Below are 12,026 nucleotides of genomic sequence, written 5' to 3'. Positions count from 1 at the left end.
GGCTGTTCATTTGCCTAATCTGTAAGGATTTTAAAATGTGACCATCATTGTACATCTATAGTTTAAGGGTCCTTGACTTCTGTAGTTCAACTGGGCTGCCTCCAACATGATACAATGGTGTGGAGTAAGAGGTCCGAATGTTACTGTCTTCCATTTCTAACCCTTCTAGGGTTTCCCACCACTGCTTCTGTGCTTTTTCTTACCACAATGGAATTTCTCTGGGAGGAAGAGATAGGTGTGCCATGCTTTTAAATTTTATAGTACTAGGAATCCAGAAGCACCTTTAGGCTATTCATTAAATTCCCATTGTGCCATCTTTTACCTGCTTGATTGTCATATAGAATAGATAAGAGGCTCTGCCTTATCAGTCTCTTATATTTGGATACTTAATTGCTTTCTGGCTATTGATTAATTTCTCCTAATTTTCAGTTCCTTTTCATGTCAAACAGCTGTAGTACTGATTTCTTATTGTTTGAAAATATTTTCATCAGAACCAAACTTCACTAGAAGTAGAAACTTAGTTGTGAGGTCAGGGATCACTACATGCCACAGAAATGATGGTTAACCACAACAAAATCACTATAATGCTCTTCAGGTGCCACGTGGTGTAGAAACCACACTGGCTATACCTACTAACTTACACCTTCACCAAAAAAAGTTACGTAGTATTTCATGTTCATTTCATTAATAGAAAATATGTAGCAACCATTTTATAAAACAAAAAGAAAATGCATACATTAAACAAAACACTTCTGCTCTCAGATAAAGTTTGAGAGGATGGAAATGCTATTAAGAGTGCTCTGAAAGCGCTCAACTAATGAATCACTATTTTTAAAAAAATTGGGAAGTAAAGCAAAGCTGTGCTGGTGTTTGAAAACAAAATCTACAGCTCAACAATATATTTCCTTAAAACAACCACAATGCCACAAAAATGTGGAAGCACTCAAGTTTTCCAGCATTCAAGAAGCCATCATCAAGCCATGGGGTACCCAAAAAGATGAAAAGGGGAAGACACATACAAGGCAGAGGGATGTTGCGGTAATGACATATGTGGCGCAACCTGGCCCCAACAAGATGGAATGAGTCATTGACAGGGATTATCTGATTGTATCTATCAATGGGATAAGAAGAATCACTGGATGTTCTTTGTTTCTGAAAACATGCAGCTGGTTCCTGACTATATCTTATTGCTCTAACCCAGCTGAAAAGGCATTATTTTCAGAATCCCTGAATTTGAGAAGCAGGGCTTAAAATCAGCACCAACCTTTGATACTCTGTGTATGTATGCGGTCAGTCTAAGTGTGATCTTATGCACATTTACCTGAGAGCAAGTCCCATTACTGGACACAGTGGGATTTCTGAGTAAACATACATAGGATTACTGTAAACGTCCTAACTTTCAATAGACGCGAGAATTCTTCTTGCAACAGTAGTTTCCCCCAATTTCCTGTCTGTGAAACAAAACACATTCCGAGTATCTTCTATACATATGTCAGTATAGGTGACACTAATGCCTACACGGCTTGCCAGTATGATATGAAACAACATGGAAATAACAGAAAATTTAAGAATACCTAGAGGCAATGCACAAAAGACTGCTTCATGGGTGTTTCATAGTAGAAAAGACCCTTAAAAACAGGTAATATATGGGTATTGCTATTTTATCCATATCAATACATAAAATTACACTAAAATATTTTTGTTACAAGGCTGATAAAGGTAAGTAAAAGAAGAACAAAATACAGTCAGATCATAATCCTATTGGTAATCCAAGCTACAGTAGACCCATTGAATCAATGAGATTTATGTAAATGCTCTTGGCAATCAACAACCAATTCAATAGGTCCACTCTATTGGGGACTATCAAAAGGACACAGACCCTAGCAAGCAACATAAAGTGAATCATTGCCAAAACCCCAAAACAGAATAAATGCCATCATTGATCCTGTTTAGATCTTGTTCAAACAGCTACTTCTGTCAATTTGCATTTGCACATCTGGCTGTTTCATGTCCAGATGTTGTTCCTCTGAACAGAATTTGAAATCAATACAATAGGGTGAGATGGAAGAAGAGGTGTGGGTTTCACGTCTATGGCTCCAACTTCATCAATTTTGTTTTGTGCAACCGGAAACCAAAGCCCATTATGATATTTTCAGTCACCTTGGAAAATTGCCTTTTTGAAGACTACAACTATTGGTTATACTGCAAAACAGGAAATAAAAGAAGCTATAAAATTACAAAAAAATATATGCATGTGCTTTTTAAAAGGCCAAAGGAAGTTGAGCCTGAACGTTCAGTCTAATTCTTCCAGATCTAAAAATAAATATCACCTTCTAAATTAAAGAACTGAACTCAGTGCAAAAACCTTCCATTGCCTCAGCCATCCTCACAGTTTAATCTTCATGCACCTGGAGGGGACATTTTAAGTTCTCTACAGCCATACTTTTATTTCAGAATTCACACAAAAAGAAATCTACAAGGTATGCATTTTTGAGCCATTGTCACCTGAATAAAGATGGGGACAAACCACTGTTCAGTACAGTTTGTTTCCCGGCTGAATAGCTGATGCGCAGTTTAGGGCCATGCCCCCTCCAGCGGGCACCCACTCAGAGACAGTACCCCTCCTAAATGGGCACCTGCTGAGGGAGCAGGGCATCGAAAAACATGGATCAGCTGTTCCCCCACAAAACGAACTGTGTGCCAAACCACCAAACCAACAGTCTGTGTCCATCTCTACGTACACCCAAACTGTTCTAAACAGTATCCCTCCTTTTTAGCTACCAGCCTTCTGCAGTTGTTGGGGGGGGGGGGTGAGAACAAATTTTTATTGTGGACATAAACAGTCCAAACAGATCTGCTGGAGTACTTTCCTATCCCATGCAATGTAACATGTTCAAATTAAAAAAAAACAGTTTTCATGCTTTTTTTCAGCAAACCGTGATGCTGAAAGAGAATCATACACCCTCCTTACAAGTAGGGGAGTCTTATTATGATTGGGTGGAGAGTTTTCAGTGGGTTCAGGAAATACAAGATGTATACACTAAATGAAACAAAACATATAGATTACCTGGGCTAAAAGTAATGGGAAATGAGGTGCAATAAGGAGAAGAACTTAAAATCCAAAGATCCTTGAAGACTGGTTTAGATACAATACCTCATTGTTTAGAGCTGCCATATCCAGAGTCAAGATAGCCATGATGACGTCCATCCACCAGTAGGAGAGGAACAAGTTATAAAACATTAAACCCCTCAATATAGTGGAATTTGCAGGGTATCGGAAAGTACCAGCAAAGCACATACAGTAATTTAAGATTTGTTTAGTTTCTAAATCCTGATAGAGGAAACTTAAATCAAAAACAGCTATCCCACACCTGACCATATACATCTAAAGTAAGAAATAACTAGACACAGTAGGTCTTCTAACATCTTACCTTCACGGTCTCAAACCCACTAGTCAATCTTTGCAGCCCCGATCCACTTCCTACCTTCTACTGATTCACCATTCATTCCACTTCCACAAGCCAAGGCAAACCAGATTTATGAGCTAAGAAAACCTGTACTAGACCACAAAGTAAACACCAAAATTTATTAAAATTATAATTAATCTTACATTAAGATGTTTAAGTAACTGAATATGTACAAATAATAATGATCAAGCAATGGTGGATGACTGTGTGTGCCATTAACTAGAGAAGGTTATTTTTTAAATGAATAGTTTATAGTGACCTCAGCTCTCACATTACATTCAGCTTTGTCTGTTAAAAAAATGGGGCTTTTTATTCTTAATAATCTAAAAACAACAGATGAAAGGAGGACAAAGAAAATATCACATTCAATTTTAAATGACACATGGTTTACATCAAATCAAAAGATTCAAAAAAGGCACATGAGAAACATCGAAGCTAGAATTTGAGGAGAAGATTTTCTACAATGGCCATTAAGTTAGCCATTTTATGTTTTCCTCATCTTGGGGAGAAGATATTCCAGGATCACCCTGCAGAAAGAAAACTACAACTTTGACCAACATTCCTCCAGGCCCAATGACAGGATTTGTTGACTCAGCTCTCAAATCCCCATTTTACAGTATAAATCTGCAAAATTCTAAATATATATATATTTATTTATATATTTATATTCTATAATCTTTCAGTTATTTTTCATGTGCGAATTTGCTATGTGGGTTCTCCCTTTCCTTGTGTTTACAAATCAATAGACTTACCAAAACATTATGCCTCTTATTGTGATATTTATGACCACAAAGCCAGCACTGTATAAATATAACTGGCAAAGTCTTATAAATATATTTTCAAAGTCTTACATATTTTACAGTCTTAGACATTCTTACGCAAGTACCTTCACTTCTCATACGACTGATATGCTCAAATAAGTGGAATTTCTTAAAATAAGTCCAGCTGCAAAATGGGAGGCCGTGCATGGTAACACACCTAAGCAAACAGATTAGGCAAAAGAGGTAGATGATTCAGAAATAAAAATTACCTCCCCTTCCAATTATTGTTAAAAGACTGAACAATGCTATATGCTTTAAAATTGCTTTTAACTGGGAGATTTTCAGGACCCATGAAGGAGTGCCCAGCATGAAACTAGATGTATGGTTCTGCCCTTTTACCACGGGGCCCCTTGCAAGGCTGTAGAGTTCCTCCCAGCTTCTGCTAAGGAATGCCACAGTTGAATCTCCTGGGATTTATATAAAAATAAAACATGGCTCTCAATCTTCTGCTTCAAGAGTGCCTCCACAGCAAATCCTACCACTACAAAGTGCTGGATATAAAATGTTGCCTAATAGGCATGGAAAGACAACTCCTTACTATAGTTACAATAAAGTTACAAGAATCATTTCATCTTACAATCATTTTGAAATGTTTAATTAGAATATAACCGTTAACTTTAAAATGTGCAGAACGATCCTTTGCCTCTGGAGTAAACTTCACTAGACTGAATGGGGATTAGGCCTTAGTGATGTACAGCACAATGCTATACATGTCTGCGCAAAAGGAAGACCCAGGTCTCAGTGAGGCTTACTTCCAGGTGAGTGGCTACAGGATTGCAGCCCAAATGGATTTGAAAAGATTAGTCTACCTTTTCTTTTACATATAATCTTTGTATCCTTGGATATTTTGTCCAAGGATACGAAGTTGGAATGTCTCCCATATAAAATGTTTATACTGGCAACATCATGTTAACTTTATGAAATTCTCTGTATGAAGGCCAATGGGGTCAGGTGAAGGATTGTATCACATCAACCCACAAACGTATCAATTTGCACTCATGCTACTGCTGCACAATCTGCAGTGTGCATTGTTCCACTTTGCCTGTCGAATGCCACAGACACACATGATCTCCAGTGCTTCGCTCAACCTTTCCAACAATTTCTCCTACTTGGCCAAATACTGTTCTATGTACACAATATTGTATCAGCATACAGGGTAAAAGTGAAGCCAGAAAAACATGGGAGTTCTGGCGTAGCTATATCTTAGAAAATTGTGGGTTTAGTAAATACAGCAAATATGCCATTTGGCTTATGGTCACATTACCTGTTGTGGTTCCAGCTATGAAGTTAATCATGTATTCTGTTTGAATCCCAACAATTTCAATGGGGAGAGGGGGGGAATCTGACCACGAATTCCTATTTTTCATTGGTCCAGACCTGCTGTTCTCAACCACTGGCTCTCCAGATTTCTGAACTTCAGCTCTCAAAAGCACTAGCAAGCATAGTCCAATGGTCTGGGAACTGAAGTTCATAACTTCTGGATGAGACCTTCAAGTTGGCACCTTTGCTTAGAATATGGATCCATGTCTGATTCGCAGTTGCAAGGAAGCAAAAACCAATATGAGGAGAAAGCATTGAAAAACCTTTCCTTAATACAGTACTGCTTTCAAACTCAGAATTGCCCTCCCTTTGTGCAGCTGCTACTAAACAAAAACAAAACAATCCTCCCATCAAAAATGGACCAAACAAACAAACAAACCTGTTCAAGATCGCAAGAAGGTAGCTGATACCCCAGAAGACCATTGATTCCATCTGGTTTAATATTTGCAGATTTGAGCAATAGTAGGTCTCCTGATTTTTCAGACAGAACTTGCGTGGAGTCTGAACACTGGTGGGGGAGGGGGGCATGCCATGCTTCCATTCTGCCACAGAGCTATAACCCCACCCTATTCAAGAATCTCCCACATTGTGCATTTAGTTTAGCTCTTTCATTCTCTGTCTATCCTGTAACGTTCCATTCAAATCAAAAGAGCAATACCCCCCCTCCAATACTATGTAATGTATTTTCAGCATTGCTATGTTACAATATTTATACATATATGCATTTTTACTGAGAATATTATCACAAAAGTTGTGTGGTTGTTGTTTTCAAGTCACTTTTTTGTTCTTGGATGCTTATGTCAAAAACATTTGCCTCTTCAGCTCCAACTTGTGGAAAAAAACATTTCTTATTCCTGCATGCTAACTCTACAGTATAACGACGAATCCCTTACACATGAAAAGTGGCAAACTGAGGGGCTCATGCATACAGCTTAAATGTTTACATACCAAATCCTGATTTTTTTTCAAGAAGTTTTTTGGGACTATGTCAGACTAGAGAAAAATCCATAGTTGGGACTCCAATTTTATCTGAATCTCGACATATCATTTTTCATCATGCGGAATAATTTTATCATATTCAGGCCCATCTAGCCAGGGTTACTTTTTTCTCTTTTTTTGCACAGTCCATTTGTTCTTTTGTGTAGTTGACAACATTTTAGCCAGATGCATAAAACCAACTTTTCCTTCGTTGGGATAACTTGTTTGCTCCATGGTGAGTAGGGTCTCTTGCCCCATGAAACTGTCCACTTAGCAGATGAATGTCCAGCAACTTGGTAATGCTGAGTTTGTAAAAAATGTGAAGTAAACAGTTCTGGTGTCAGCTCAGGTAGACAGTGGAACTAAATGGAAGTCTCCCATAGCTATAAGAGGAGGAAGAGAAAGTCATGACTAGGACTGCAGTACAACTACTAATACTGTAACTGATGCAACAGAGTATTTTCACTAGGAAACAGCCAGTACAATCCAGTAGGCAGAGACCCAAGTGCCAGTTCCACCCAATCATGGATTAATTGTACAGAGTTAGGTATGTCTAGCTGTGTTGGCACAAGCAGATTTCCCCACCTCTTCATAGAATGAGAGAATAATGGAGTTGGAAGGGACCTATAAAGTCATCTGACAGATGATTGTCCAATTTTCTCTTGAATGCCTCCGGTACTGCAGCACTCAACAGCTCCCAAATAATTGGTTCCATTGTTGTACTGTTCTAATAATTAAGAGCAGTTAAGTTCCTCCCTCGCAGCAGCACCTTTCACCAACAGGTAAGGTCAAGATATTCTACTGAATAGGTACGCTGTGGTATGTAAGGGAAGGAAGAAATTTCCCTATACTGGAGAAAAAAGGAAGGTGCAACTGGCCAATTTTTACAGATTTTCCCTTTAAGCCATGAATTGCAGCCTCTTCCCTTCAGCAGCATCTCCACCACAAAGGCAGATGGCATGCAATGGAAAGTGGGGGTGGAATAGGGAGAACAGGTTCCTGAAGCTGGATCTGACGCATTATTTGTGACCATAAAGCAAGTCACGCTTACCTGATTCAAAATACCCAAAGGATGCATGGATAGGTTTGAAGGAGGCCACAATGCTTACCCTGGCACTTACTCTGTTGGCCCTTTTTTCTTCATCAGGAAGTGGAGGCATTGGGTATGGGTATTTTCGGCTGGAAGCAATGGAGCCAGTAGAAGAGGATGGGGACTTGGCAGGAGAAAGAGTCCTGAAGTATTGAAACAGACAAAAATAAACAAATTGTCTTGGAATACCAGCTTTTCTACAGAATTTCCAACTACAATGAAGCTTGGTCAAGCATTTCGTTCAATAATGTGGCTGATTATAGCAGGAAGGGAAGCCAAAGGCTCTAAAGTCGCAGGTCTGACACCCTGTTCCCTGGGACTGCGCCCCGCACAATTCTTGAACTGTTGCTCATTTAAATGGGAAGTTTGCGGGATGCTTTCCCAGGGGACAGTAGTCTTCATTAAGCATTTGGCAAGATGAAATTGATTTAACTTACTATGTTCTGTATTAAAATGACAAAGGCAATAAGTTTAGGTGGCTTTAGTCATTCTCTCAGGCAGCCTCAGTCTGCCATCTGGAATATGAGGATAATGAGATTGGTTTACCCTACAGAGGCCAGAATCCTACTGGTGATTTATGCAGGCATTCAGACATGGACAGCAGCAAATTGCTACTATTTAATGAGGTGCTGTTTATGCTCCAGTCAGCTACAGAATAGGCCCATAACCAGGAGTATGATTGGTATTTTATTAATCAGTGGCAATTTGCTGCCGCCACTTGAGTGATTTCACATATAAAAGGCCCAATTATCAACAGGTTTTTGACCAGAGGTGATGGAAAGAATACACAAAAATGGTGTGAAAGACAGATGCAATTTATTGCTCAGAATCTTACTGGATGTATGTAGCATTAACCCGAACCTGTGTCACTGGCGTATGCAACTGATCCAGCTGTCTGTCACATGCTTTGACATACTCAGTTCACACCCTTTGCTGCACACCCAGCATGCAACAGACAATCAGACAATTGCAAAAACTGCCTTCAAATTTCCCTTATGCACACATTGTCTCGCAACAGAATTCTGGCCATTATTATTCACCAGTTGTTCATGGAAATTAGCTATGTTACTCTGTTGCAGTAAAATTTATAAAGTGTTCTAGCACCATAAAAGATAAAAAGTTACATAAGCTTCCACAGGCTGTAGCCCGTATTCTCAGATGCACATACTGAGGAATTTCCAAAATAGTAACATTTGCATTCCTTGTGTCTGAATAAGCAACATTTAGATTCACAAAACCTCACACTGAAATAAACATTAGTTTTAAAATACCATAGTATTTTGCCTTTCTCTTTTTCCTTTAATTTCTCCAACAGGAACCTGAGAGAAACTGGACTGCAGTCCACACAAACTTATGCCAAATACAACTTTTTTCAGACTTTTAAGGTGCCACAAGACTCTTTGTCCTAACTCAGAAAGATTCCCAAATCTATTAAGAAACATTCTTTGATATGTGTATTTTTGTAGTGGTTGAAAAAAATGATACTGGACAACAATAGTTAAAGAGGCTGTTGTTATCTGAAGTGTCCCTGTTCCTTCCATGACCATTTATAGTGGTGCAAGACCCACTGAGGATTGAGAACATATAACCCTGTATGTTGTCACAGAAACAGACAGCAAGCTTAATTCTATGTTATGTCTACCTGGAACCAATCTCCACTGTATTCAACAAGGCTTACTCCTCTGTAAGTGCACATAAGACTATAGTCACGTTGTTTCAATTAACTAAGCAGATACTTTCATCACAATGTACAAAGGATATGGTTATGCAAAGGCATGCAGTGCAGAATTTAAAACAGTTAATAATGGTGAAGCAAAGACAAAGAGCTAAATTGTTAAACATGCAAGCATCAATCAATGCAACATTGGTTCCAGCCAAAGTAAGACTCTGATGGGACAGGGGACAGAGGAGAAGAAGGTAAACAAAAATGGGCTGATTAGTCACAGCAATCAGCATTTCTGTACAAGATGAGTAAGGTAAGCAGCAGCATGTCAGTCACAGGCAAGGCATACTTTTTCTTTTAGGTCAATAAGGCGTCCACACTTTATTGACAGGAAACATTACACACAAGGAAAAGAACAACTAAACTGGCTCATCCCCAGATTTGAAGCCAGATTTCCCAACCGGGCGCCTTGCAGATGTGTTGGGAATGATTGCCACCATGGCTTGGAAGAAATGGGTGTACAATGCAACATCTGTAGGGCATTAGTTTGGGAAAGATCTCTTTTAAACTATTTCAGAATCAGAAACCTAAGAAATCTTGTTATCTGGATTGTATGGAAGAAAACATAAAAGACCTTACTCTAGCTGTACCACAAGCATGCCCATTAGTCTAGAGAAAGTGGGACCTTCTAGATGTTCTGGAACACATCTTTCATAATCCATTGTGCCATGCAGGATGGGGTTGATTAGAGTTGATGTCCAAAACAGCTAGATGGCCAAAACATCTCCACTCTTGCTCTAAGATTATAACGCTTTTTAAAAAGTTAATGACCTCACTCTATATTTATATGTATGTGTTGTTGGGGTTTTTGGTCCAAAATGTTAACCTGGTTCCAAAACGAAACAATATCCCGCATGGAAAATATAAAAAGCAGCACAGTTGATCTCAAGTAAGATGATACTCTCATTGAATTCTAAAATCACTCCAGCCCACTCCTGTCCATTGCTTCTAGTCTCTCCTCACACCCAACATTTGGTTTCTGGATTGATGAGCTTTGGAAAGGACCCATTACAAAATTCAATGTTAATTCACATGGCTGTTCCAGGCACTAGCTTGGATTCCCCTCACCATGAAGCTCAGATCATATCCACACATTCAACACAGAGTAGCATAGTTACTCCCATAGCGCTCCAGGTAACATCTACATCTGCTTGCATGGGAAAAATAAGTGGTCTACATCCTGCTTTTTAGGCCATTAGTCACCATTAAATGCTATCGTGCAACCTCTCCTAACTAGGTGAGAGGAATATTTTGGCCATGGTGAGCAACCTTGCATCCTTCAGATATTTTGGGTTATGACTCCCATACTCTCTTAAATGTTGTTCATATTAGATGTGGATGGTGGAAGGAAGCTGTAGGTCAAAACATGATATATAATGCTGACATTGACATAAAAAGAGGCTCCTATAAACCTCCAGCCCCAAATTTCAAAAGCTCCTATGTATCTTCCCCAACATCTATTGGACTTTTCCATCACTTCCTCTTACTCTAAGAATTCACAGCTCATATTCAGCAAACCAAATTTAAAATTCAAGACAAGAACAGAAATAAGCCTAGAACTGTGGACATATTTTACAGGAAAACCATCTATACAGTAACTATTACTCCTGTACATCATAGAAGCGAACCAGTCAACCATGATGACCTCATTGATTAAAAATACAGTGGTGCCTCGCTTAACTATTTTAATTGGTTCCAAAAAAATCATCGCTATGGGAAAACATCGCTAAGCGAAACGCGGTTTCCCATTGAAATGCATTGAAAACCAGATAATCCATTCCAATAGGAACAAATTGCCGTCCTTAAGTGAAAATCACCATAGGAATCCATTCAATGCATCTCAATGGGGGGAAAAATTCAACAACATATTTAAAAAGAGTCAGAACAAAGTCAAATTTGGTTAACAAAGGGTTTTAAGTGCACTTTATGATTTCAAACATTTTACACAGTAAACTTTAACTTTATAACATTTAAAAAACAGCAAACATGAGGCTGTTTAAACCATCGTTAAGTGAAACAGGGGACCCAAAAACCTAATCGTTATGTGAAGCATGGTCCTGAAATCGCTAAGCGAAAACCACCCATACGAAACATTGTTAAACGGAGCGCAAAAATGCTCCGAAAAAGTCATCTCTAAGTGAATTCATCATTAAACAAAGCGTTAAGCGAGGCACCACTGTATATTAGTTTCTTTAACAACTCCCTTTTCTGTTTGAACCTGAAATGAAATAAGTATTTTGTTTCCAGTTGTTGCTTCTGTAGAAGAGCACATAGTCCACTGGAAGGCTGGAAAAACTTCAGCTTTCTTGCTGATGGGAACTGTGGGCCAAACCATCTTGAGAGCCAAAGATCTCCTGAAAAGGGCCAAATAGTTTATATACTAAGATAATGTATTGGGGAAGTAGAATTCTAACTACAGTGGTGCCTCGCTTAACGAGCACACCGTATAATGACGAAATCACATAGCGATCCGTTTTTTTGGATCGCTAATGCGATCGCTCAACGAGCTTCAGATAGGGAGAAATTCGCTTTGCGAAGATCGGTAAGCGTTTCGCTTACCGATCTTCGCAAAACGAAGCTCCGACGATCAGCTGTTTGGCGGACAAAATGGCTGCCGAAAGCCCCAA

At 39.0% G+C, this 12,026-nt stretch overlaps 1 protein-coding gene across 14 annotated transcripts in view; it reads right to left on the bottom strand.

Annotated features, from left to right (window-relative positions):
• Positions 1–3,572: 3,572 nt before the first annotated feature.
• ADAM22 (ADAM metallopeptidase domain 22) overlaps positions 3,573–12,026 on the bottom strand; it is a 128,343-nt gene continuing 119,889 nt past the window's right edge. For 9 of the 14 annotated variants that reach the window (XM_073003134.2, XM_073003136.2, XM_073003137.2 and 6 more), the window contains 2 exons: positions 7,696–7,819; positions 3,573–6,969 (listed from right to left, as the gene is read on the bottom strand). In XM_073003134.2, the coding sequence (XP_072859235.2) occupies positions 6,949–6,969; positions 7,696–7,819 (145 nt within the window). In that variant the 3' untranslated portion in view covers positions 3,573–6,948. The remainder of the gene's footprint in view (positions 6,970–7,695; positions 7,820–12,026) is intronic. The other 5 variants (XM_073003135.2, XM_073003138.2, XM_078378680.1 and 2 more) reach the window with 1 other exon arrangement.

Source organism: Pogona vitticeps, chromosome 6 (genome assembly GCF_051106095.1).
Source record: "Pogona vitticeps strain Pit_001003342236 chromosome 6, PviZW2.1, whole genome shotgun sequence".
NCBI lineage: Eukaryota > Metazoa > Chordata > Lepidosauria > Squamata > Agamidae > Pogona > Pogona vitticeps.
The sequence above is the reverse complement of the archived record's forward strand: the minus strand, read 5'-3'. Positions and strand labels throughout refer to the sequence as shown.